General features: G+C 34.6%; 2 protein-coding genes across 2 annotated transcripts in view; both read left to right on the plus strand.

Annotated features, from left to right (window-relative positions):
• The window catches only part of LOC125052931 (myosin-11-like), a 31,126-nt gene extending 9,970 nt beyond the window's left edge, over nucleotides 1–21,156 (plus strand). The window contains exons 2-17 of the mRNA XM_047654017.1: nucleotides 5,583–5,732; nucleotides 5,865–5,961; nucleotides 6,342–6,406; nucleotides 7,021–7,284; nucleotides 8,100–8,267; nucleotides 8,462–8,608; nucleotides 9,101–9,846; nucleotides 11,894–12,104; nucleotides 12,775–12,927; nucleotides 14,922–15,110; nucleotides 15,595–15,734; nucleotides 15,832–18,001; nucleotides 19,192–19,452; nucleotides 19,609–19,814; nucleotides 20,208–20,271; nucleotides 20,695–21,156. Of these exons, the coding sequence (XP_047509973.1) occupies nucleotides 5,583–5,732; nucleotides 5,865–5,961; nucleotides 6,342–6,406; nucleotides 7,021–7,284; nucleotides 8,100–8,267; nucleotides 8,462–8,608; nucleotides 9,101–9,846; nucleotides 11,894–12,104; nucleotides 12,775–12,927; nucleotides 14,922–15,110; nucleotides 15,595–15,734; nucleotides 15,832–18,001; nucleotides 19,192–19,452; nucleotides 19,609–19,814; nucleotides 20,208–20,271; nucleotides 20,695–20,730 (5,067 nt within the window). The 3' untranslated portion in view covers nucleotides 20,731–21,156. The remainder of the gene's footprint in view (nucleotides 1–5,582; nucleotides 5,733–5,864; nucleotides 5,962–6,341; nucleotides 6,407–7,020; nucleotides 7,285–8,099; nucleotides 8,268–8,461; nucleotides 8,609–9,100; nucleotides 9,847–11,893; nucleotides 12,105–12,774; nucleotides 12,928–14,921; nucleotides 15,111–15,594; nucleotides 15,735–15,831; nucleotides 18,002–19,191; nucleotides 19,453–19,608; nucleotides 19,815–20,207; nucleotides 20,272–20,694) is intronic.
• Nucleotides 21,157–21,289: 133 nt separating this feature from the next.
• On the plus strand, nucleotides 21,290–25,943 carry LOC125052932 (ELKS/Rab6-interacting/CAST family member 1-like). Its single transcript, XM_047654018.1, has 5 exons — nucleotides 21,290–21,850; nucleotides 22,407–22,567; nucleotides 22,702–22,849; nucleotides 23,148–23,255; nucleotides 24,089–25,943. Exons 1-5 carry the CDS (start codon nucleotides 21,290–21,292, stop codon nucleotides 24,116–24,118), a joined length of 1,008 nt encoding a protein of 335 aa, XP_047509974.1. The 3' UTR covers nucleotides 24,119–25,943.
• Nucleotides 25,944–27,437: the final 1,494 nt, after the last annotated feature.

Here is a 27,437-nt window from a genome sequence, read left to right on the forward strand (position 1 = left end):
ATGTAGACATAATCGGGGCTATTATTAGTTTGTTTATATCTTACAGCTGACTCGGACTGATATTTTTCGTATCATGATGTAATAACTATTTCTGGAGTACCAGATGTTTCGCGTACCATACAGTTGTTACTGAGATTGAACTAATAAATCATTACTATTGATATTAAAATAAGTGCTCCTTCATTTTACTGTGGGAAAAAGACTGTTAGGAAAAATATTTGTTTTTTTTTCAAGAAAGATGTTACTACGTAATTTCTCGTGTATCGCCTCCGTGGCCTAGTGATAAATTCGCATGGCGTATTATCTAAAGGTGCTAAACAAGGTATCTGACAACAATTGTTTCGAATTGGTTAAAAGTAAAAATAATGCGTAGTAGAGCAAATATGTTTTTCCCACCACGAAAGTTACATGTAGGTATACATTTAATTATATTTTATTAAATTTTAAAACAGAAATATTGATTGATCATCAAAATCATTATCTTTATTTTACTAAAAGGGTATTTTATCTTTTTCGCACTTCACAAACCATTTATATAAAAAGTAAGTGTTAAAGGAAGCAATCAAATATATTGCACTGAGTCCTCGGGGATCATCTGTTTATTCCGAACTTGTGAACAGTAAACACTGACATCGGAGTAATTACTGTTTACCTAAGCGTACGTGACAGAATACAGGGACGTAAACTATCTATATATTTTTAAAGCTTACTATCGTACATAAACCCTGAGATCGTGTATTCGAATGGATTGGATTTTATTATATATTTCCAAAACACTTGAAAAGGAAAGTCAGTCCCAAAATCGAATACGCAAGTCAGATACAGAAAGCTGATTAAAGTCAGAAGTATCATTAATTCATGTAGATTTATTGAGCGCTTCTGAACGTAAAAAAAATATATTACTAGAACGGATGAGATCTGGCAAAAAACTCTTCGCAACTCGTTTCAAACGCCAACTATTTAATTTTATAACATGCCTGTAATAAGCTGCAACCCTTATTTTACCTTGCTTCACGAATGAAAAGGCATTTTTTAATGTGTTGCTAAATGTTTAGCAACACATTCCTTACTAGTAATGTTTAGGAGAAAGTAGACCACGATTTCTGCAAGCTGATTTCTAGACGGTCCGCTATCTATTATATAGATATTCTGAAGTATGTATTTCCGAACCAATACAACTTAGGGTCCTTCAAGAAAAGAGCGTACCAATTCTTGAAAGGCCGGCAACGCACTTGCGAGCCTTCTGGCATTGTGAGTGTCCATGGTCGGCGGTATCACTTAACATCAGGTGAGCCTCCTGCCCGTTTGCCTCCTATTATATTTAAAAAAAAAAACACATTCCCGATACTCTCAAATAAAATTTAAACGATTGTATTTCCACTTAATTTAGAATCCATCACAATATTTTTTTTTTATTCTAAAATATTCACCCTCTCGCCCGTAATTTTAAATTACTCAAAAGTGTCGATAATAATGATTAAAATATAAATGATGTAAAGTTCCAGACATCATAAATCACATGCATCGCATTTTATTAAATAATGCATTAAACTTTGATCAAAGTTTCAAATTGGATGTAAATTGAAAATATTTTACCATAAATTGTTCGTTATATTTTTGTTTAATAAAAATTCACATCGTTCAGAACCTTCAATCTTTATACGTAGTTACTCGCCTGTGAAAAGGTACAACAGAAAATTTAATATCGCGAGAAAAGATCGTATAATTTGTAATGTGAACTTTTTGTAAAGTAATATAAAAATAGTTTTTATTTTGAGTTTGTACGATAGCTTTGTCTACCTGATAAATGTTATTCAGCACAGTCATACCATGCACTGAAAAACTGATAAAGACGCAATCAAATTTATTTGACATAATCTAATATATAAAATTCTCGTGTCACTATGTTCGTTCCCATACTCCTCCGAAACGGTTCGACCAATTCTTGAGAAATTTTTATGCATATTCAGGAAGTCTGAGAATCGGCTACTATCTATCTTTCAAACCCCTAAGTGATAAGGGGTGCCTACCATTAAATTTTATTTTTATGCATACAAAAATACATACAACCCCTAATTTTCACCCCTTTACAATCAACCCCTATTCTTTATTATTGTAGATGGTTATTTTTATTGAACTGAAAAAATGTTTCCTAGAAATAATATACATGGCAAAACCAAGGTTTGCCGGGTCAGCGAGTTATATTATATAAATACACTTGTTAATAAATATACTACCTAATTACAAATGAGATTTAATAGGCTACGTATGCAAAACAACCTTTAAAATTTAACAGTATCGGAACCCAATCACCGCCGCCCTACATTTACGAGAGATATAAAGTATTTAATGTTGCCATAAAAAAATACTGCGAACGAAAACGGCAACACCGATTGGGTGTATAAACTGTCATAGTTAATGTAATAAACGTTCAAATAAAATCTTTGTTTCAAGTTTAAATAAGGATAATAATTTGTCTTACTATAAATTTCCTGATCCGTAGAAGGATTATTTGTGAATTATTATTATTAATGGAAAAATAGTGAATCGAATTTAGAATAATATCCTCTATTTTTCTTCCAAGGAATAGGCTTAACCTAATTGAATTTTTAAATCTAGCAACACAGCTGTCAACTGCACAAATCGTTACCCATAAGCACATAAAAAGTGGGTACGATATTGAATGGTTGCGTAACCGGTTGTACTATTTTCGGGCGATCAATGGCGCGCGGCACTAGCGCCATCTGAAATGAGCTAGGACTGTTCTATTTATGTTGTCTGTGAAAATGGGAAAACCTCAATTAAACCAGCCGTTAAGGCTGTTACTTTGTACCAGCCGAGGGATTTTAATTATAATACAAAGCCCATTTTGTTATGTACATTCTTATATATTAATACTCAATAAATACACAATTAATGGCTTGTTAGTTAGTATTATACTGAACGCTTTTAAAGGTGAATAAATTTTATAGGATCAGAAAATTACATTAAATTAAAATTTGAAGTATCATCGAAATTTCTCAAGGTGTTTTAGTACCTATAAACGTGTCAAGTAACTACAGTTATCTCAGGTTTTTGTCAAGGATGAAAACGGAACGTCCCACTTAAAATTAAGGCAATGTTGAGGATCTCGTCAAACTACGAGCGAAACGGTGTCAAACTATGTTTTCTTTTCCAGGTATTACTGATTAGTAGTTATTATATTCTATGTACGTGAAACTATTGGTTGCATAATTTTATTAATTGACTTTGATAGCTTAACATACTCTATACCCTGATCTATATAAATTATATTTTATGACATACTTATTTACAATCTTTACAGTAATTACATTAATACTCGGACGTTTTAGAGAACTAATACATTATAATATTAGTACACTATAATATAAGATATTGGTCGAACCATATAATAATTTTAGAAATATTATATGTATATATATTGTAGCATACTAAATTACAACTCGCATCAGGAGTTGCGCATTAGCATTGAGCGCTGTGGCGGAAACCTAACTTTATCGGGGTCAGTAGCCTGCGCCATCTTGTTTTTAAGGGGCAATTCACTTCCTCTTAAAACAGCACAAACCGAGAATAAGGCTGGAATCCTTTTATTAAAGAGCGACTGAGCTTTGCCACTTTTAAGTTGTTGAAAAAACTTTGGAGTCAAGTGCTAGATTGTTATTTTGTTTTTTAATATTCTTAGCCGCTTTATTCTTAAGAAATAATTTTTCTCTACCAAAACTTACTTTAAATTGGAACATTTATAGTGAGTTTTTAGTGCCGCACTTTAAATACATCTCTTGTAAAACACGAACGTGATCGTATTTTGAGGAAATAAAAACGTTTAAAAATTATATTGTAACGCATGAAAAAATTTAATTTATTCCAAAACAATTTTCTCATAATTATTTATAAAAATGAACTAGATATTCTTATGAATCATATTGTCTAGTATTTTTATGTATTCATAGTTACAGTCGATAAATACGAACAAACACGACATCGCGTTGATATACGTAGGAAATCCGATACATAAACAGTGTAATAAAACGTATTTGATACGTCCTTGAACGTATCGACCGTTAAAATTAGGGTTGCCGTTGTGCGTAGGCCTGCGTAGCGCTTCGTAGCAATAGAAAGTTGATACAACAAACACACAAGAGTTTAAGAAGCTGTAATCCTATCAAAATAATACTTATTACGGTATATATTTCGACGTACTACTGTATATATAATACTAAACGTGTTTAGAATGTAATATATTGGTGGTTTATACGCGTCACTTGCATATAATGCTTTTAATTAATAAAATAATATCAATTATCCTAAGGGGTGGATTGTTTTAATGTTTATTTATTTTACAGTAAAAATTATTTAAACTAATTCTTTAGTGAGAGAGCTGTAATAATAATTAAAAGGATTTTCCTATATAGAGAACATATTTATTATAATTATTATATTACTCCAAAAACGCATAACAGATTTTTTAAGCAGACTTTCATGTTGAGTTTAGCAATTTTTGGAGAAAATTTACTTTTAGTTTCTAACGAAAGTAGGTAAGACTTAAAGCAGCTCGTAAATAATGACAAAAAATTCATCCATTTTAATCCCCATACAATATCCACAAATCTTCATCTCATAACAATAGCTTGTATCTGTACAAACAGTTGTGTGAAAAGAATGCACTAATATCACATGCGAAACAATGAAAACTATTTGTGTTCTCCACAATGCTCGCCAAAAAGCGGACGCAGGCTAAATTGATTTTTCCGGAACATTTCAAAAACCCGATGTTAGAATAAGGGGTTTTGTTTCATATATCAAATGTGTTTTCTGGAATCGTTGACCATGCTATAAAATCCTCTATCGTCCACGATATATCAAATACTGTTAGTTCTTTTCATTGAAAAATAAGTTTGTTTTTAGTTTAATACACTCCTTCAATGCCTCACGGAAATTATATGTGATAAATTATGAAAATACATTCATCAAGAAAACTGTGATTTCAAGATTTTTTATTATGTAAATGGTTATTAGTTTTTTTATTAATTTCCCTGTTTCACTACCATGCTACCTTAATAGCATCAAAATAAAACAACGTTTATATATAAGACATGATCATTATTGACATTGTAATGCCCTATTTTTAGATGAGGTCGAAAGATCTCGTAAATAATAATCTCTGTCTAGATTGTTATTACTACCCACATCAGTCCCACAGCAGTATGAAGTGATTACGTAATCGAGCTGAATATTCAATATGCAATGGTCGTCCCGATAAAGCCTCTGCATATTCTGTACTCCGCAATTAGTGTACGTGCGCTTTAATCTTTAGGGAAAGCGTTGGGTTATACCGTTGCGTTATAATATATATATATAGACAACTAGTTAAAAGTTATGATAGAAAAATCCATAAATGAACGAACTCTACTAATAATATTTGAACTTAAGGCCTCACTTGAGGCCTATAAAAATATTTATTAAATTATGAGAATCAATACAGAAAGTAAACCCCAATTTAATTGTGTATAATATAGATAAATGCTTATTTTAAAGAATATAATCTTATGGTATTCCTTTAGAAACAAGCAATGTTAGTCCGTCAACTGGAAGAAGAGCTACGATTGCGCTTACGACAACCTGCACCCGAGTTACAACAACAATTGGAAGCGCTGTATTCCGAAAATGAACACCTGCAAAGGGAGATCGCCATACTCAGAGACACTATTAAGGTATTTTAAACTTTCTCAATCTGAGAATTGAAACAATTTTCGAATGACGCTGAAAAATATCAACAGCAACTATTTTTCACTAGAGCTATTGTGTGTTGAATATGAATAATCTTTGTATTTACTTTTGAATAGGAACTGGAATTACGGATAGAAACTCAAAAACAGACGCTACAAGCCCGAGATGAAAGTATTAAGAAACTACTTGAAATGCTTCAGAATAAGGGAATGGGTGAGTTTAGTTTATGGATATATAAAAGCTTTGATTTCAGTCTAAAAATGAATTTCTTGTTTATTACTGTTAGAATATAAAAAAGGTAATAAAAATAATTAATGCCGCTTGTAATTTCTATATTTCTTATAGAGGGCTTCTTATAGGTAATGTATTAATGGTTAGATTTATAACCATCAATTGAGTGTCATATCTTTATTCTAGCTTTCATAATTCGCTACATAAATCAAAAGTACTTCCAATAGTCCCTTCCCTTCAAACTCACAAAATAAAATCATTAACTGTATCCATGTTTTAGAAAACTTAACAAATAACATTGTTTGTAAAAATAGAAACGGAAATTGGACACTATGAGATTTATAAGGTATTCCACTAAATTGGTTTTCCAGGTAAGGAGGAAGAAAGGCAAATGTTCCAACAAATGCAAGCGATGGCACAAAAACAGGTAATTGTTGCAGAATTGATGAATGTCCGTATCGCATGTAATAGATGAAGCAAATCCACTTGGGGGAAATTCCCCGTAATCGAGGAAATTTCCCCAACGGAATAATTCTCTGACCAGTACTTTGATCCTGCACAATCTATTTAATCTGCACATCACAGCTTTCTCATTCAAGTGTACTCAATACACATGGGCGTTTTATTTTGTGATACCTTTATCAAAGTCACTGTTTCTCTTAGAGTTGCTCTTGATAGTATCATTTCATTATTTTCCAGCCGAATGTCTATCGCGTTGCCTTCTGTTATCCAGCTTCGTTCAATGAACGCTTCCTTCCACTCCAAGCTTGTCCCAACGCACTGTCCCACGTCACGACGTCTCGATCGGCCACACGACCCCGCGACATTTGCATGCCTAGTTCATTACGACCATGCGACCCGTCATACCCTAGCGGAGACCGTCTCGTAAAAATCATTGGTTGACTTGTTTAAAATTGATTTGAACCGCTTCGGATGGGGCTGCGTCGGTGGGGCCGAGCGCCGAGCGCAGCCCCAGGCCAAAGCGAGGACGGCTGCGGGCTGCGGGCGGCGGGAGGGAGGCTGACCGACTGGATGTGGCAGGAGCTCAAGGCGACGGCGGACACGCTGAGAGCACTGCAGACGCAGCTGGAGCGTGCGCTAGCGGCCGCCGGGCTGCCGGGTGGCTCCGCCGGCGCTACGCTCACCGCCGTGCTGGAGACCAAGGAGGCGCGCATCGCGACGCTGGAGAGGCAGGTGGCCCTGCTCGAGGCCGAGCTGTCCGCTTTCGTCTTGCCCGCGCCGCCCTCGCTCGCGCCCTCGCACGCCTCGCTTTACGATAAGGCCGACCCTCCCTTCAAGCGACAAGTAAGTTTCCTCCTCGACGACGTGCGCGTCACCACCGACGGGCGGCCGCTGCGCTCGCCCGACCGCCCGGTCTACCTGGCCCGCCCCTACAGATTCGCCACCACGCTGTGACCGCAGCCGCGACTCGATGTATTTGTTACTCTTAATGTTAAGACTGTTAAATAGGATCTAATGTATTGAATCGTGTGAGATAACGTTGTCACCGTATTAGACTGAACAGACTGTCGAGGTCGTAAGCTACGTTTGTAAATTGGTTTAACGTGTTACGCTTTCGGTGTGATAGCAACTCATCGTCCAGTATAGCTTGGTCCCGCGCCAGACACCCATCACTAGTATAGCGACTCACACGACCTCTTCATGTAGTCGTCATGTCATCGTCTTCATAGTATCGGTAGATAAACGTATCACAATGTAGGCGCCCGTTCATTGACGACGTATTTGAAATTTCCACCCTTCGCTGGAAAACTTTCTTCCGTAGCTTGACAATATTAACGCTAGTACTAGTTAAAACGGAAAGTTTTCCAGAAAGACTATCGGCTCGAATTAATGTAAAATAAATGCATGTAGTTTAAGGTTGAAATGTCTTCCAAGGCGCTGTTACAGGTGCTGAAAACATTTCTTAACACCGCTTGAGCCGCTTGTATGAATACGAAATTAAGTAATTCCATGCTAATAAGTAGCATATTTGTAACATTATCATTATCGCCATCACTATTCGCCTATGTAGATAGATTTTTCCTTTTAAACATTTTGTTTGTACTAATCGATTGTTTGGAATTATTTTAATTTTATAATCGGGATGGTGCTATGAGCAGTTGGATGAGTTTCGGCTGGAGATTCAGAGGCGAGATCAGGAGATTTTGGCGATGGCTGCTAAGATGAAGGCTTTGGAGGAGCAACACCAGGATTACCAGAGACATATAGCCGTCCTTAAGGAGTCGCTCTGCGCAAAGGAAGAACATTACAGCATGTTGCAGACGGACGTATGTCTTTTTTAGTAAATAAATAAAATTAACAGGTTATTTTATAGGTAATTTATTCAAATGTATATCAAACCAGTATAATTAAAAAAATACATTAGTCTAAAGAAATATTACGTTTTTATAAATTTCTATGTAATACTTTATTCATGTGCATAATGCGTCTCAAAAGTTTAATAAAATAAAGGGTTTTTTAGGTTGAAGAACTTAAAGCTCGTTTGGATGAAAAAAGTCGAATGGTAGAGAAGAAAACTGCAACAGCATTAGCAGCTGCGCATGAGTTAGCAGAGTTCAGAGACCATTCGGAGATCAAGGACAGAAAAATCAATGTGTTGCAGAGAAAGGTACAGTGTAGTCGAATAAATGGTAACTTAATGGTAGTATTTTTGAATAGGATGAAAAGATTTCAATAATGTAATGTATATAAACTTGATTATATTAAGTAATGTATGTATGATATTCATCACCAGATTTAAATATTTGTCCCTATGTTTTTGTTAAATTTGTGTTATTCCGGTCCGCTCCGCTCGTTTGTTCTTAGAGTTCCTTACCCCAAGTCTATTTATTATATAACAAATTATTTAACTAGTGCTATTTATAATAATTAGTTTTTTTTATTTCTTAGTTACTTTTTTCGTACATTTATTGTCTATTTTATATTTCTAGTGTTGCTCCAGTTGTTTTTAGTTCTGCTACGTGTATTTAGTGTTTTGTTTAATATTCTAAAGGTATGTAGCCATTATTTGTTTTATTTCTTTATTATTAACCTGTAATATATATTAATTCAAGTAACTTAATTTGTAAAAATTATAAGTTAGTATCATTTGACATTTTAGATTGAAAACCTAGAAGATTTACTGAAGGAAAAAGATAATCAAGTTGATATGGCTCGAGCTAGATTGAATGCAATGCAAGCACATCATTGTTCTTCTGAAGGGGCTCTCTCTTCTCTTGAAGAAGTAATAGGGGATAAAGAAAAACAAATTCAACAATTAAGAGAACAAAGAGACCGAGCTGAACACGAAAAGAATGAAGAAAGAGAGCTTCACGAACGAGAAATAGCAGATTACAAAATGAAGTTACACGCACTAGAAAGCGAAGTTGAAAAACTAGGCGCTAGACTTGAAAGAGCTCAAGCAGAGAAAGATAGACTTGAAGCTAAGCTAGAAAGCTCGCAATCTGAGTTAGGTAAATCTAAAGCAGAATTAGACAAGGCAGCCAGTGAAGTTGGTAGGTCCGGTGCTGACTGGGAAGCGGCAAAACAACGTTTGGCTCGTCTAGAATTGGAGAATGAACGACTTAAGCATGAATTAGAGAGATCTCAGACAACATTCGGTAGAAGTACTTTGACAACATCACAAGAACTGGACAGAGTGCAAGAAAAGGCTGATAAGTCGGCTGCTGAGTTGAGACGAACCCAAGCGGAACTAAGAGTGACACAGGCAGATGCAGAAAGGTCTAGGGTAGAGGCCAGTGCCCTGCAAGAGAAGTTAGAGAAATCCCAAGGAGAAGTATATCGTCTTAAGGCCAAATTAGAAAATGCACAAACTGAACAGGATAGCCTGAAGGAGGAATATGATCGGTAAGTTTTGGTACAATCTTGATAGTTTCTTATACTATTCATAGTCTTCATTCATTCAGGTTATTTAATTAGAACATATAGATCGTGTTTAAGACCGTACATGTGCTTGTAACCGCAGTATTTTCCATTAGGGTTCATTGTTTTGAAAATAGGTTTCTTTCATTTAAACTAGATACAATTACTCAAATATAAACATAATCTTCGATCATATCTCATATAGTAAAGCGACATAACCTATTTTAAAAATTACCTACAATGAAGCAATGAGAAGTTTGTAAGTAATACCGTGTTGTTATAAACAAAATTAATATAAATTACGTTGCTTTAAAAAAACAAGCATTAGGTACGATTTTATTCGGATTATGAGAAATTCTATTTTCAGATGTACTTTCTTTTACTCAAACGGAAAAATATTAAAAGAGGCTTTTAAACCCAAGTACTTACTTTGAGCTCAACGCTTTGAGCTAAGACAACCTGTTTGATAAAGAATTGCTTTACGGAAATTTCAAATACGAGTCATATTAAGTCACAGGTTATGCCGAACTACCCAGAACTACCCAGACGTTTTAAGCTGGTACTGAAAATTGCAATAAATTTACGTTTTTTAAGTCTTTTAAAATAATTAATATTCCTAAAATTCGTACTTTATTATCATAACTGTGAAACGATTGAGATAAGACTTTGATAATTTGCTACGAAGAAATGATAAGTTTTATTAAGATAAAGTATTTCAAATCTTGGGAAAGTTTAGCTTTATCTTAAAAACTTGAACCTGGCCTATTTTTAAGATACCACAACCGTTTTATTTGATCAAGATTATTATGCAACAAATTTCAATATTGAAATATTGTACACATAATTAGTAACATATGCAATCTAAATATATAAAACAAAGTCGTGTTAGTTACACCACTTACTCAAGATCGGCTGGACTGATGTTAGTTATATCTTTTTTTGGTGGATTCTTCTCTGCTTCGAATAGCAGAATAAGTAATAAAATATCGGAAAAGTTTTCGAATAACAATTAATTTTACGAATGCAAACAGCATGTGGTGCCATCTGTTGACAAAACTATGCATCATTTTACATCGAATTTGTGTCAGTTCAAGAAATTCTGATCTTGAGGTGAATGAGGAGATGCATAACCAAGCTTTGATCTTGATCGAATACATGTGTTACCTCGTCAAAAAAATTTGTATATCAGAAAGTGCTTTAACATGCAGTATCGCAATATTGATATGAGAGAAGAGGCCTAATGTGTATAACTGCCATTCTTCTTTCGCAATGGCAAGCAATAAAACATTTATATTTTTCATTTGTATTTGCAAAAAAAGTTGTATTAATGGTAACCTTAATGAAATCCTAAATTAAGTTTAACTAAAGTTAACACGATATTATTAGACTGTTAGCTGGAACGAAGTTAGCCGGACCAGCTAGTAACCGATAAAACTACAACGGTAATAATTTTATGAAAATAATTAATATTTATAGTTTTCATCCGATTAAAACTTTCCGATATTACAATGGTAATATTATTGATTTTGAAAAAGTATATAATTTTTAGAAATCATTTTAAAAAAATATTGTAATTACTGTATATCAGTGTGTTGGAATTAAATATTATTATATTTACAAGAAATATACTTAAAATAAATAATAATAAAATAATATACATTGAAATAAATAACTAAACTTAACATAAACTAAAATATATCATTAAAAGGAGTCCCTTTAGGCAAGGTTCCGAAGATACTGGCAGCGTTCCCCCTTTGTATTGCTAGACTAATACTATATTATTGATTTTACGTTAATATTAATATTTAATTAAGTTATTACATAATAAAACAACGAAAGATATCGTTATGTTTATATTTTTATTGAATCGTCAAAACTGAAAACGATACGTTATGTGCTTATTATACTTATTAGCGCTCATTACATTACATTTGGATAAATATATATAAGCCGATACAACATCCAAAATCCATAGAAGCAGTACCAAATATTTCTGTATGAACGTATTTAATAACACAAATGTATTTAACAGAGCGCAATCATCAGTAAGTCGTCTCCACTCTGAACGAGATAAGGCTATAGCTGAACTGGACAAAGCTCGTGAAGAACTTGAAAGAAGTCAGGCTACATTAGGCAAGGCGCAATTACAACAAGATAAACTCCAAGCATCATTAGACGCTGCTCACTCAGAGATCGACAAGTTGCAAGAAAAACTAGATAAGAGTGCCGTCGAGGTTCGAAAGGTAATCCTTTAGTATGTAGCAAATAACAAGCATTACAACTTATCTAGGACACAAAAATATATTCACTAATGTGAATACTAATAATAATAATAAAACTTTAGAGGTGTCAAGGTACACCCGGATGGAACGAAATTCCTTTCGATTAATTTATATGTTAATTGGTATCATAACAGTATGATAGATTTTCTCGACACCAATCTTACGACGAAAAAAGAAGCCAACGTCACGAGGTGTTCCCAGGCGGTCATCCATCCAAGTACTGACCTCGCCCGACGTTGCTTAACTTCGGTGATCGGACGAGAACCGGTGTATTACAATAGCTAATAGCAAAAAAGTGTCGTGACAACTTTTCGTAAGAATTTTTTCCGTCTAGCCCCCTCTCACAACGCGCAATAAGGAACTTCGTTCCAATACTCTTCCAAAAAAAAGAGAAAAATAAAAATGTTTTATTAAAGACTTACGGTAATATATTCAAAAGGCGTGAGACTGAAGACTCAAGACTCCCACCGATATACACTTATGGATTCACTATTCATACTTAGAGACAGATAAAATATATATTTTAAAGTCAATTTTCAACTAAATAAATATTTTATAAGTAGTATTTCTCAGTGTTTTAGTTTCAGAATTTGACATAACAATACTGTTCTTACTAAATTAATTTCTACAGCTGCAAGTTGATCGGGAGAAATCCGCTTATGACTTCGAATCACTCCAGTCGCAGTTGGACAAGGCTTTGGGACAAGCTGCTCGTCTTCAGAAAGAAAGAGACACAGCACAGCTCGACGCAGACAGATTTAGAGACAAACATGAGAAAGGACAAGTAAGTACATTTTCCTGTACCAATTAAATTTCTTAATTAAATTAAACTCTATAATGAAACTTTAAAAATATCAATGCAATTTTTTTTAAATAACTCACCATATTTATTGATTGCAGTATTCATTACAAGTGACAGTCTTACTGTATTTGCATATTGATTAAATATTTTTATTTTAATACATAATACTTGCACATGTTTATCTAGAGTTAAGAGTAATAATTTCTCAATAGACTTTGAACACAAAATTATATAAGAACCGATAATGATCAATAATGAACAGTGACATGTTCTTATGCAAATTGAGCACCTATAGAGACATGTAAAATTTGTTAAGTTTTAGATATTTTTCACATAATAAAATACACTTTAAGTATTATAAAATACTAGCGACCCGCCCCGGCTTCGCGCTGATGCAATGCTGATACTAAATTCAAAGTGCTATAGAGTATAGGGAGAACCGCGGCCTCCGACGCGCTGCGTCCCGCAATTATTAAATTTGTAATATCATCGAAAATATTCATTTAAATCATATGCTGTAAAGGGCCATATAAATCTATATTAAATCAACAATTTATTTAAGGTATTTAATTGGATAAGGATTTATGCTGTATTGGTTAAAATCGCTTCGAAAATTAGCCATTATTTGTCGTAAAAAGTAAATGACAAAAAAAAGTTATTGTGGGTTATCCATAAGAGATAGACATATACCATCACGGACTTTTCTGTAGACCTTTTCAATGTGTACAATACTTAGTACATTATTTTGATAAAACTCGTAGGGTTCAGTCTGCGTTTGCAATGTAAGCGGAAAAAATGTAATTATTTACGACATCACATTAGAAACCTCTAAAATAACAGTACTTCTCCACTATTTAATGGATGTTATTATACATATAAACCTTCCTCTTGAATCATTATATCTATTAAAAAAAACTGCATCAAAATCCGTTCCGTAGTTTCAAAGATTTAAGCATACAAAGGGACATAGGGACAGAGAAAGCGACTTTGTTTTATACTATGTAGTGATAAATTATTATTAATAACCATTAAAATATCATTAGTAGTCAACACAGCTAACTACAAGATATCAAATTCTATATTTTTCTAACATGAATAATATAAATTCAAAAGATTCCTCTTTATCCATTGTAAAGATAGAACACTTTCGAGTAACAATATACTTTTTAAAACATAAAAATTTTATATAAAAAATTGTGAACAAACTTTAGTGAAAATACCACTACAGAGTTTCAATAGTAGAAGTTCTTTATGGCAATATAAAATAATTTCAGTATCTGTGGTAGCATAGCAATGTTTTTTGTAAAAAAATATATGAACAAGTCTCGAATAATATAGCATGCGGAATTTTTAATAACAATGTCGAACTCACAATAAAGACATCATTACGACATAACTCTTGGCAGACCCGTATAATATCGCTCTTCGTCTGCCTTGAGTCTAGATTTTATGGCGTGGCTGAATAAATACAAAATATACTCTACTATACTTACTAATATAAAATTAATATATTATTTTACCTACATTTGTATATATACTGCTAGCTTTATCACCTGTTTGGCGCCCATCGCTAAAAATATTTTTTTTCTTATTGATACGATGTCAGTGCCCTCGAATTTTTGTCTCTAATAAAAGTGCGATCAATTAAGGATTTGAATATTTATAGGGTTTGGTTACTAATTTAAGGTATAATTTGGATATAATCTATGAGACTCAACGCAGTACTTCCAAACATTATTCACGGAATAATTAAGAATATATACAAATACTAGTATGTCCTGCATGAGTTTTTAGAAACTCTTTCAGAGTTTTTAGAAAAATAAGTTAAGTACTTATTTATTAACTAATGGGAACTATGCCAAGTTTGGTAGGATTTAGTAGGACCTATACACATTAACCTTTCCTGAGATTAAGTAACGATAAGGGTTGATATGCGTAAAACAAAAATTAAGTTTTTAATAAATCTTTATTTTTAGGCATTAATAGCGCGCATTCAAAAAGAGCGCGATTCAGCTCTGGCTGAAGCAGCAAGTAGTCGTGAAAGAGCTGAGGCAGCGGCAGCAGCAGCAAACCGTGCAGCAAGAGATCGAGACAGCGCTGCAACTGAACTAGATGTTCTCAGGGAACGATGGGAGAAAGCACATCAACAGCACCAGAAGCTTACTGTAAGTAAAAGAATAATTCCGCACAAAGTGGAGTAGCAGATACATTTTACATGCATTTGATCGAAATTGAGTAAACTAAGTAACAAACGAGGAAGATCTAGCGCTAGTAGGACTAAAGAGTAGTAATTGTGAAATGTTCTTACCGTAAAAACTATTTTCTGTTTTTAAGGGAAGAAACACAAAGTTACACTTTAATCCAATTTAGTCATATCAAGTCATATAAATGTGGAAAAATACGTTATTAATTAAAAATTACAACAGTTCATCACCACTATGTTGCTCATTTTTATATTCGAGTAGATAAATGTACTTTATATCCAACATATATTATGAATATAGTTTCGACAAAACAAAACAATTTGAACTTTACTTACTCTGCCATTTCTTCTTTCGTATTTTGTCTCGTCTCCCTAGTTTATGCAGTTGATTTAAAAAAATATATTCTCTTAACCACGTATACTATAGTCTCATTATATGCTTTCAGATGGAAAAAGATGACGCCCTCACGGAATTAGAAATAATGAAAGAGAAATTAGACAAAGCTTTATACACTTCACAAAAAACCGTAGAGGAAAAAGATTCTGCGCACAAAGAATACGAAAAAATGCTTGAGAAGTATGATAGGTACTTTGCTTTATATGTCGTCTTGTGTTTAACTATCTAAAACTTTTCATATTCTAGTAAAAATGATTTTTACTCTAATCAATTTTTTTTTTTACAGATCCCAGAATGAAATATACAGACTACAGAATAAGATAGACATACTCGAAGCTGACAAAGATCGACTTGAACTTGAATTAGAAAAACAAGTGCATCTATCTACAAAAGCTAGGGACGATCTTAGGAAATTGCAAGATGAATCCGCGCGGTTGCAGGAAATGTATGATAGGGCCTCTTTACAGCTTGGTAGGACTAAAGAACAGGAAGAAAAAGCCAAAGAAGACATGGATAGACTATGTGTCGATATCGAAATGGTACGGGATCGCTACGAAAAGAGTCAAATTGAACTGCGCCGGTTTCAAGCGGAAAACGACAAATTAATAGCTGACAGCGAACGTTTGCAATTTGAGTATGATAGAGCTATGACTCAGTGTGGTAAAGCACAGGCGTCAAATGAAAAGACACAAGAAGAAATGGCCAGAGTACAAATAGAACTTGAAAAAATGTACGACAAGCACGATAAAGCATCCGCAGAGTTGAGACGAGTTCAAGCTGAATTAGACAAGGTTAAAACAGATGCATCCGGTGCTCGCGAAGAAGCAGAAAGATATGCAACACGGTATGGAAAGTACCACGACTCTAAAGAAGAACATGAAAGGACAAAACTAGAAGTAGAACGACTGCGCACACGATTAGAGAAGACAACACTAGAACTGGAGCGGGCGCGTAAGGCTGAAGAGGAGGTTACCCGTCTCCGGGCCGATCTAGAGCGCACCGAAGGCCTTCGAGGTAAATACCAATTCGAACAGGATAAATGGAGTACTGAAGTTAGCAGATTGCAAGCGGAGTTAGATAAGCATCGCGAACGATTTGAGGCATCGCAAACCGAAATCCAACGTCTTCAGTCCGAAAAAGAGCAGGCAGAAACAAAATTGCATGAAGTCAATATTCAGCTGGAACTTTCCAAGAACGAAGTCACTAAATTATCTACAGCGATGGAAAAACAGAGAACCGACCTCGAACGAGCTCACATCGAATGCGAAAAGTTCAGGGATAGATGTGAGAAATTGAAACTGCGTTCGGATCAATTAGAGAAAGATAATGAAAGGTTGAAAGGTGAATTGACACAAATTGAACGTATGAAGTTGCAAGCTGTTGCGGGTGACAAAGCTAGGACCGAGGACAGACTTGAAATTGAACGACTTCGTGACAAATTAGAGAAGGCTATTCAAGCGAGAGATTCCACAGAAATGGAGGCAGGCCGCCTAGCAAAGGAACTTGAAAAGTCACAAATGCATCTCGCTAAGTATCAGGAGACGAACGAAACGACACGCGTAGAATATGATAAAATGACCAATGAATTGGGACGAATGCACGAGCGTTTAGAACGAACGATACTGGAAATGCGTCAAATAGAACAAGAGAGAGATGCCCTTAGAGCGGAAATACAAAACACAAGACGCAACATAGAGCAACAGCAACGCACTTTAGATCACCGCACACAGGAGACTTTAGTCAAACTTCAACAAGAACTTGCCCAATCGGTGAGAGATAGAGAAAAGATGGCCTCTATCCTCGAGCAACGTGACAAACAAGCTGACGCTATCGAAAAGCAGATTGTCAAATTAGAAGCGGATACCAAACAATTGACAATCGAACGTGACCAACTTGTTGCTCAATTAGAAAAGTCTCAAGATATGCTTGTAAACTTCCAGAGGGAACTTAACTCGTCGGAGACAGAACTTCAAAAGCAGCGACAAGAAGTAAGACGACTGCAAGAAGAGCAAAGAAAAATCACACAAGATTCCGAACGCGGTGCAAAATCAATTATCGAGAGTCGTGACAGAGAGATCGTTAAACTACAACAGCAAATGCAAGCTGTTACAAAAGAGAAGGATAATCTCAGACAGCGAGCAGAGAGAGCCGAACAGGAAGCGAAGAAAGCGGCCGAAGTCGATAAATGGAAATCGGCCGTGGAAGCTGAGAAAACAAAAGCTATCGCAGCTGAAAAAGCGTTGTCGGAGTGCCAACAGCGCTTAAACTCATTAGAGAAACAGTTCCAGACTCAGCAACATCAATTGCAGCAGTTGCAAGCTCGTGGACCGTCCGACGTGCAGTCCGTACAAAAGCAGCTTGAAGCGGCTCAAGCGGAGGCGAGATCGCTCGCTGTGGAGAGGGAACGTTGCCAGGCACAGCTCGAGATGCTTGTTCAAGAATTGGAGAAGAGCCAGGTCAGTTGGAGGATCGCCCGGCCGATAGCTACCGGGAGGGCTATGCGGGGTTGAATCGAGTTTGACGCTAGTACGGCTTGGCAAACGAGTAATAGCTAATGCACTCGAGTTGTTTCACACTTTAACTCTTACTGTCTCGATTTCTTTAAAAAATATAATTTTTGAATTATCTATTTATCGATTTTTTGGAATGCTGTCAAAATAAACGTACAATTTGACATAATTTTTTCTAGTTCTCTTTTCTATGCTTAAATTTTAATTTAAACATTTACAGTATTTTTACTATTTGCGTCATGCTACATATTCTATTATTAAAAATAGATTTTATTTCATCAAATTTCTAACTTTTTTGCCATGCTGCAAGTATAAAACTTCGTAATATCTAAAATATGAACAACACAGTAAACTCGATTGAACCGCATCGCGGATCATTGCACCGGTGTCAGTAGTATGTTGTTTTCAATGTTCATGTCATCATCGGTCATACATTGTTGTATAGCATGCCTCCTGCCGCTGGGCATCCTCCAACCCCTCATTTCGTATTTAGTTTCATCATTAAAGCGGCGTCAAATTTCATGAATGTAAATGTTTCGGCAAGCACCTGACATTTCCTCACGCACCATCCACGATACAATCGGTTGGCAATGTTCGGTGCAATGCTTTGTCCGGCTTCTGGACGCCCTGTCCGGTCCTGGATATATGTCCGGCCGGTCGATGGCCATATGTCCGGTCACTGGGCACGTCCGGTTACTGGACAGCCTAATTATTTTTGTATCTTTCAGCCATCGCTATGCAACTGTGTATTGTGTTGTGAATTAAAGATGTTTTAAATTATTTTATTCTATCATTATAACGCTGCAATTATGATTTGCCATTTACTTTTTTACAAATAAATAATCTTTTAAGAGATCATAATTACAGTTAAGCTTATACTTAATTTTGCTATTTGTAAATATTTCGAATGGTATGATGAAAATGTGGGTTCTGATAGCAGTTGTATTGAAATCGAAATAGTAGTAAACAGGGTCCTTTTCATTGCAAAGGTAAACTTTACTTTCTTACGAGCTTAATTGAAGGCTCCTAAACAAGGCTGTTAGCTGATTTGACCTATGTCGTGTTGTTTCTCAAGGACCGCTATCATCTCCCACGCTGACATATAAATGAATGATAATACAAAAATATTTGAACAGCTCGCACTCCAAGAAGCGAACAAGAAACTCCAAGCTGGACAGAGCGCCAAAGCTGGGGACGATACGGCTCAGGCTAGGAGGCAGTTGCAAGAAGAATTCAAGAAGCTAGAAGACGCGAGGAAGCAGTTTGAGGACAACAGAAGAGCAGTGGAGAACAAACGGAAGGAAGTAGAGGAGAAGGAGAAATCGCTTACGGAGGTAGATCGACAGTTAAAGAAGAGAAAAGAACAAATGGACCAAATGGAGGCATCATTGAGGAAGGTAAGATTCAATCACGAATTATTTATCAGCCTAATTTAGTAGAAAAATTTTATTACAAATTGCAAATTAGACGTTTTCATCTCTGTGCTAAAATCGTTTGCTCTCTACGATGTTCGCAAAACCAGATGATTTCACACAATAGGCATTGTATTTCAGGCTGGCGGAAGCACAGCAGCGGTGACAGACATGAATCGCAAGCTCACAGAAACGCAGAAGGAGGCTGACGAGGTTAAGAAGCAGCTCGGTCAAAGCCAAGAGGAGTCGAAGAGGCTCTCGGCTGAGACCGAACGCTTGTTGCAGCTAGTACAGATGTCGCAAGAGGAACAGGCGCAGAAAGAGAAGCAGATCATGGATTTGCAACAGTAAGTTCTTCACTTCGCTTTATATACGTAGAGTCTAAACTTAAAACACCTAAACGGTATCACTGAAAATCAGTGCTGTGGTCACAAGGCTCTAGTGTCTATTGAGTGAGGCCAAATTAAAACTGCGCACATTTTTTGTGTGCGTGTTAAAAAACCTTTCTTTCAACAACACCATTACTGCGCAATACTGTACTTTGAAATACACAGTAATTAATATGATAATATAATGAATCTTGTATCATAGTAATGATAATCATAATCGTCACACATTGTTAATATTTTTTATCTAAGTAGTTGACATCGTAAGCGCTAACGATTAGAGAACTCTCGTAATTTTGGCAGTCGTTTTTTCTGGAAATTTTTCTTAATATGTAATATATAATACCTTTTCAGGTCTGTGAGAAACCTTCAAGCCAAACTAAAAAGTCAGCAACAAGCACAAGCACAAAGAGAAGAGGTAGGTTTTCATACGAAATATATAACCGGAACTCATATTGATCAAATATGTCAAAGATCAGCTGAGCCATATCTAGTCAGTCTATGTAGTCTTTTGATTACGGGACACAGTTAACTATAATGGACCTTAGCTGTTTACAAATAGAACAATGTTAGTTTAATTAATACCCGATGCTAAAACAAATGAGAATTAAGCTAAAATGTTGTGTCTATGAGAAGCCATATATATATAAATCCCTACATCAAGTAAAAGAATGTTGTGTTTAGAATGAGCTTAAACTCTTAAATATTTTGTAATAATTTGAATTGGTATTGCTTTATAATAAACTAATTTAATTAAATTATTACTCAATAAGATATTTTAATGTATTGCAAGATAACCCAACTAACATTACTAACACATCTTTTTCCTGCTGCATTTCAGGCCGGACCCGCTGGCTTCCTTAAAAGCTTTTTCTAAGCCCTTCTCAAGACTGTCGTTCATTTAATTTTTCGTTGGTTTTTTTTCTTTAACTGTCTCTTAACCGCGAGCGATTTCTCCAGACCTAAGCTTTACAATCGCTAAGTATTTGTATTGAATATTGTAATAAAGTGTTCAGATTATCGTAATATCGTACATCAATACGTCACATGTACTCGTATACAGATTTTGAGTTGGTAACCAGCACACAAATAAGATAATTAGTTTAGCATTAAGTGTTTAAAGTTTAATAGTGTTCAGCGGGACTTGTTTTTTAAGATAACGATTGTTAAGCAACATATATAAGTAGAACTGTAAGTGTCCATTAGTCGATGTTACTCCGCTTTCAATCTTGTTATGCGATGACTTGACCGAGTTATTTTTGAGTTTATACGTTTTGTTACTAAATAATACTGTTTTTGATTTCTTTTTCTTTTATTTTCACATCCCATGTTAGGAAATAACGCGCGCGAGACAGAGCGAGATAGCTGCGATCGGTGACTTGACAAACACGTTGAAAGAAAGAGACAGACTCAAAAGTAAATTAGAGGAGAAAAAAATGAAAGTTATTGATCTTGAAATAGAATTAAACGAATCTTCACTCATACTATCAGAGATACTTAAAATATCGGACGGCCAAGAGCTGAGTAATATTAAAAAGAGCACATTCTTGGAACTGCAAAAGAGTGGTAAGGTAGTGGATAGACTCGATAAATGCAGATTTAGCAGGAGCCACAACGACTTACTAAATGTAGGCGAGAAACCACAGATTAACGCGCAAAAACTAACACGTAAAATAACAGATCTAACAAAGGAGATTGAAATAAAGAATTCTAAAATTATAGAACAGCAACGCAGTATATCAATTTTAGAGGAAGCGTTGCGAGAAAATAATAATATTGCTGAGTTTGAGCAACTTTTGGCGGTCATAAGAAGCAAAGACGAAAGGATTGAAGAATTGGAGAACATTTTGAATAAGTCTGGTGATACAAGAAAATTCTATAAAGATAAAAGAATTTTGAAATTAGAAGAAGCGTTGAAGGAGTCAATTTTGATCGCTGCAGAGAGAGAAAAGGTTTTCTATGAAGAAGAGAAAAGGAGGATTGAAGCAATAACAAAGGTACAATTCAAATATTTTATAACATTGTGAAATTTATTTAAAAGTATCCAGAGTGTCTCGTTTTTTTTTTCAAATGTTTAGTGTACTTTTATATTCATTAAGTTTTATTGATTAATTATACAGTATTTACAATTTTCTTAACCTATAAAGTAATAAAAGAAATAATTAAAATGAAAATCAATACAAATTTTAACAAGTTTGGTCCCTGTGGCAGTGTACCTTTAACGCTGGCAGCATTTCCTCGATGTATTGCGATACTTATTCGTTGAGCCAGGAAAGTGCCAGCACCATCTACTAGACGCCAACTTAAATCTTTAATAAGGGCCTGTGCACTTGAACCACACGGCCCAAGAGTCTCTACTCCAAAGGGAAAAAATTTAATTTAGTGTACTTAATTTGATTTCTTCAATGTTTTACAAAAAGTTGCTCTTGAAACAAGATGATAACCCTCGATGTTCGTAATTTTGACAATCCAACGTGATTTCATCGTGAAGAGTGCCTAAATAAACCGCCATTGAATGGTTATGGTTTAATAATTTCACTTTTTTATTGTCAGATGAAGAAAATGGAGCAAAGATTAAAGTCACTACAGAATGGGTCAGTTATGAACTGTAAAACTTGTTCATCTATAATGAAACGGCAAAAAATTACGGAAGAGACATTGCATTACTGTCAAAAACAACGAGATGCAATACTACGACATCTATCTAATGTTATGTATGTAATATATGATCCTGCATCCATGCATGCCAATACTTAAACTTCTCCTGAATTCTGGACAAGGATAGTGACATTTATAAGTTTTTGATACCTACTGATAAAGTTTTAACTAATAATTATGAAAATTACAGTAAAGATCTTCTTGAAGAAGCAGTTAGTGCAAAGGACTCTGAAATAGCTGAACTCGAATTAAAAGGTGTTCTGGATGAAAATGCAACAAACATTTGTGAATCTCTGAAGCTGGAGAGAGATAGAATGCTGAATAGATTAAAACTAGAGGTAAACCTTTCTGCTATTCAATGTTATCAATTCTATAAATCAGGTTTCTTCAAAAGTTTTGGAAAACTATGAAATCTTCAAAGGCTTATTTTATATTTTGAAAACTTATACAAAAATCCACCCTGATTTTATGTTTCTCTGCAAATTAATTACCCAAAGATTATTTGTTCTTCTTACACACAGAAAAAATTGCCAGGAATTGCATTAAAAATTTTAAAAGACTTGAATGATAATATCTCCCTTTGAAATAATATAAATAACAATAAATAAATTACAATTTGTTTGATTTCCTTTTTAGAATGAAAAGTTGGTGGAATTTCAAAAGGTTACCAACATAACCTGTGAAGAGAGTTCATTGCCTATACTCTCTGACGATATGACGTCAGCGGACAACCAACTCGTTTGGGTATCGTAGATGGAAACTTTAGAATGCGAGTGATTTTTATTACTAATAACTTAACGCAAAATTCAAGGACATAATTCAGACACAGAAATGTCTGTCAATGTGTGTTCGAAATCTTGTCTTTGAATTATGCATTCGTTTCTTTAACAGGCATTTCTCACAACATATACTGCTAATGTTTTTTTTTAGAAACGTGTAACTTTGAAGCGTAATTCTAGGATTTAAACCCGTTTAATTAAAAAAAATTACAAACAACCCAAATGCTATAGTTATAATTTTAAGTTAAAACTAATTTTATATTAAGATAATGCAATTTTACTTCGGTTTTTAAGGTAAAACTTTGGCTTTCATATTAGTTTTTTAGGTTTGTATTTTATTATTTTGGGGTAAAACAATCATAGAAATACCAATGTGTGAAATAAATATAAAGTCATGATTACACTGGGGTATAATGTAAAACGAATGACGCAAGGCAAAATGTTACTATGATCAAACGTAATACGACGTTTAATGTCACGGGTCAACGCGTATGACAGTTGACCAAATACAACCGAATGGAGCACAACCGCTTCCTCTCTCGTGTTAAGGATCCCAAAATTTGATTTGTAGTGTGCCAAGTGCCAAACATGTATCCATTCTGTGACCTTATCTATGGTTATCAACTCGTTACTCAATTTTAGTCTCTCAAATCTCAAATAATAGATATTTTTTTTAATTAGTAGTAAATAGTGATTTTAACGTATTAATGTGTGTAACTAAAACTTGCTGAAGCTGTCTCTTACGTAAATGATTTTGTTAGATGAGAAATCAATTATGTGAATTAGCCATGTTTGCAGGAGGAGGACATCCCGGCTACTGTACTATGACGTCATAAAGCTAAGTCTTATGTGTTGTGAACATCTATCACTTGTCATCTCACCCGCTACCTTACCATCGCTTTTCACCAGCCTTACGCCAATAAAACCTCTTCAGAGACTGTCTCTTTTCTTTTATAGTCTGTGTCATAGCGTCACTTTGACAGCTGTCAAACGTTGACGTTATTGTAAATAGTGTTTTAAGTTGTAACTCTCACACGATGCGACACGGAACCATTTATCGAAAAGTAATATTTTTTAATATATTGATTGAGATTGAAAATTATTTATCCTATTCATATACTCTAGCACTTGTTGACTTATACATAAAGCAATAATATAATCTTCGCTCGTCTTAGATTAACTCGGACTCCGTGTATATTTCTAGTCAAATGTATTGAAACTGCTTATTGTTATTAACTATAAATCCTATATAATGCTTAACGAGCATTTATTTTAAGCACTAATATTATTTAAAACTAATTTATGAAGTTAAGCAGTCAGAAATTGTGTTTGAAATTACATATCATGCACAAAGTTTGGAAATCTTTGGGCATTATCATGGTAGCTTCGATTTTAGAATGTTAAAATGCTTATCTGATCAAGCACTGCCTTAAGTGATAAGTTTTCTTTGTATCGAGAGCCTACGTAAGCTTTAAGACGTCCGATCGGCTCGGACGTTCGAAATGGAATGAGGTTTGCAGTATTTTTAGCACATTGTGGCAGCTATTCAACTACCCACAGGTTAAAGAGCTTTTACATTTTTACAGTCTTGCAAGTGTTAGGCATAGACAATTTTTTGTGAATTGAGATAAAGAATGAGTGAAACTTGTATGTTATGTTATATCTGTTGAATTATGAAAGTTTTATATGTTGTTCTGATACTGTAATCATTTAACCACGTTAACAATAAATTCGATATTCTGTACAAAATGATATAAACATAGTTTCTTCAAATCAGATTGCTTTTATGGGGGAGTACATAACACCAAACTGGAAGAAAAATTTATAATGGTCTGCCCATCTCGAACTTAAAATAAGAAATACACTCCTTATAAAGGCATTATGAGAATCCCGCATTCACTTGTTTAAAAAAAATGTTATTTCTTTACCTGGGTCCAAATTCATTTTAATGATTTTTTATGAATTTAAAAAAGTAATATCCTCTATTGACAAAATATATGGCTAAAGTAGTACGTATTGATAGAAAAGCTGCAATGTTGTGTTGATATCTAAGCTAATGATTTAGTATTGATGATCGCTCTTGACTTTGATCATTAGTCGATGGTCTATTCTCAAATCATAGCCAAACAACAAGGTGTAATAAAATAAGGTACGATCAATAAAAAAACTAAATTTTAGTGAATTTTCCCTACCATATTTTATTGACCATGTCAAATAGATAAGTTACCGCATTGTTATTGTAATACTATTTTAAAATGTATAATTGTATATTTTAGTCATAAATATGTAATATTACAACGCATAAATTAATTTATTATATATCAAATTTCTTTCGATTTCATACGATAAAAAAAATACTCTTATATTTAATGGTATCTATACGTAAGATAATTTTAACTTCTACTAATAAACGTATAATGTTGCTACAATAATTAAAAAAATTGCTTACAAATAATTACATAATAATTTTTGCCAATATATGCGTTGTAATATTCAACTTGACTTTGCAGCAAAACTTTTGTATCGATAAAATGTAGGTGAATTGTACGATCACGAAATTAGTTATTGTTAAAGTTCGTATTGTTTCAAGATATATCGACAGATATGCTAAGGATAAATGTTCTTTGAAATATAATATCTTCGTATAATATTATTTTGTCTTTCATTTTCACCCTAAGGTACGACTGCAGCAAAGGCGGAGGGGGGTTAACCCCTCCCTGGGACAAAATTAATGGAAAAAGCTTTTTTTTAATATACCCCCCATGACCCCATGACCCCATGACCCCTACATCCTAGCCTATCAGACACGCAATCTGGCAGATGTGACCGAGTAGCCAAGCAGCAGAGGAGTGTCGAGATCTCTTAAAAAGGGACATTATTATCTTAAAGGGTTGGCGTCTCCCGCCGGGCCCGGACGACAACTACTCTGGAAATATCGCCATAATATTTATGGGCGAGTAGGGGCTCGCTGCCCGGCGCTACCTGCGTTACCTCTCGTGCTATTTTTGTGACTGACATTTATCCAGCTGCGATCTGTGCCCAAGCAACATGTCGGATAGCTCATCCCGGGATACCCTCTTGCCAGTCTCGAGCTCCAGATCGCATCTGGCCCTTTCAAAAGTCGCCCAAAACAGCTTTTGTCAGTGGATATTTACAGATAACAACAAAATATATATATTCTTATAACTATATCTTATTCGTACAAATTTAAACTTTGAGACTCAAACACGAATACTTGATCCGGTAGCAGTTTATATAACTAATGACTCCAGCCGTGCATGGGAATCTTACCCTTAGAATACCTACTTTTTAAAAGTAAAACATTCAAATGAATAAAGCATTCATATACACCTTCTCAACATATCCGAAAAAGCAAGAAAACGACAATACCTAGACAACAATTTTATCAACAACATCTTTCAAGTTACAGCTGATAATATTTGTAATTATTAAAGTAGAAATACGTAATACTTTCTTTTAAAATAGTTATATGTTAACGTCATTTAATATTCTTTATTCGAAAGAGCACCATCTATTGAACAGTAGCGTCACTACAAAGACGTTACTTAGTTCTCCTATTCATCAACAGAGAGCAAATATTGAAAAGTTTTCGTGACAACAAGTTTAAAAAGTATTAAAAGTATCATCTGCGCTTAGTATTTATATAAAAAAAATTTACAGCCTGGTTACGTGCAAAACTAGGAATAATGAAGTTCGGACTATAGAAAAAGATGCAAGTCATGTGTAAGTGAATTTATTCTCAAGAATAAACTACAGGTAAACCATATGGGATATGCAAACCTTTTTGAATATCTTAATAAAAATGAAAGTTTGAAAAAAAAATCCGGGAACCCCAATAGCGTGAGTTCGACGGGCGGAACTCTTGCGCACCTGCTTCCGGTGACGTCACTGCAGTTGTCACGTCGCAACGTCGAGTCGTGAGAGTAAGTTTTATTAATCATAAAAAAGTTTAAAAATAATTGTTAAAATACTCTTTTTTGAATTTGCTTTTGTAATAGTATTAAGAAAAATTAAGATGTTTTTGGTTTTAGGAAGTTTCTAAATTACATTTATTTCATTTGTTAGGTCAAAAAGGTAAGATAAGAATCCAGCAGGCTTAACGCATACTAAAAATATATCACCCCAA

The sequence above is a fragment of the Pieris napi genome, chromosome 10, assembly GCF_905475465.1.
Source record: "Pieris napi chromosome 10, ilPieNapi1.2, whole genome shotgun sequence".
NCBI classification, from domain to species: domain Eukaryota; kingdom Metazoa; phylum Arthropoda; class Insecta; order Lepidoptera; family Pieridae; genus Pieris; species Pieris napi.

What these genes read in the sequence shown, in the direction of transcription:
- LOC125052932 (XM_047654018.1), top strand. Translation starts at nt 21,290, where the DNA reads ATGAAAGTTATTGATCTTGAAATAGAATTAAACGAATCTTCACTCATA. An exon ending in GGATTGAAGCAATAACAAAG is followed by an intron (nt 21,851 to 22,406) that starts GTACAATTCAAA and finishes TTTTATTGTCAG; the next exon opens with ATGAAGAAAATGGAGCAAAG. An exon ending in CGACATCTATCTAATGTTAT is followed by an intron (nt 22,568 to 22,701) that starts GTATGTAATATA and finishes TGAAAATTACAG; the next exon opens with TAAAGATCTTCTTGAAGAAG.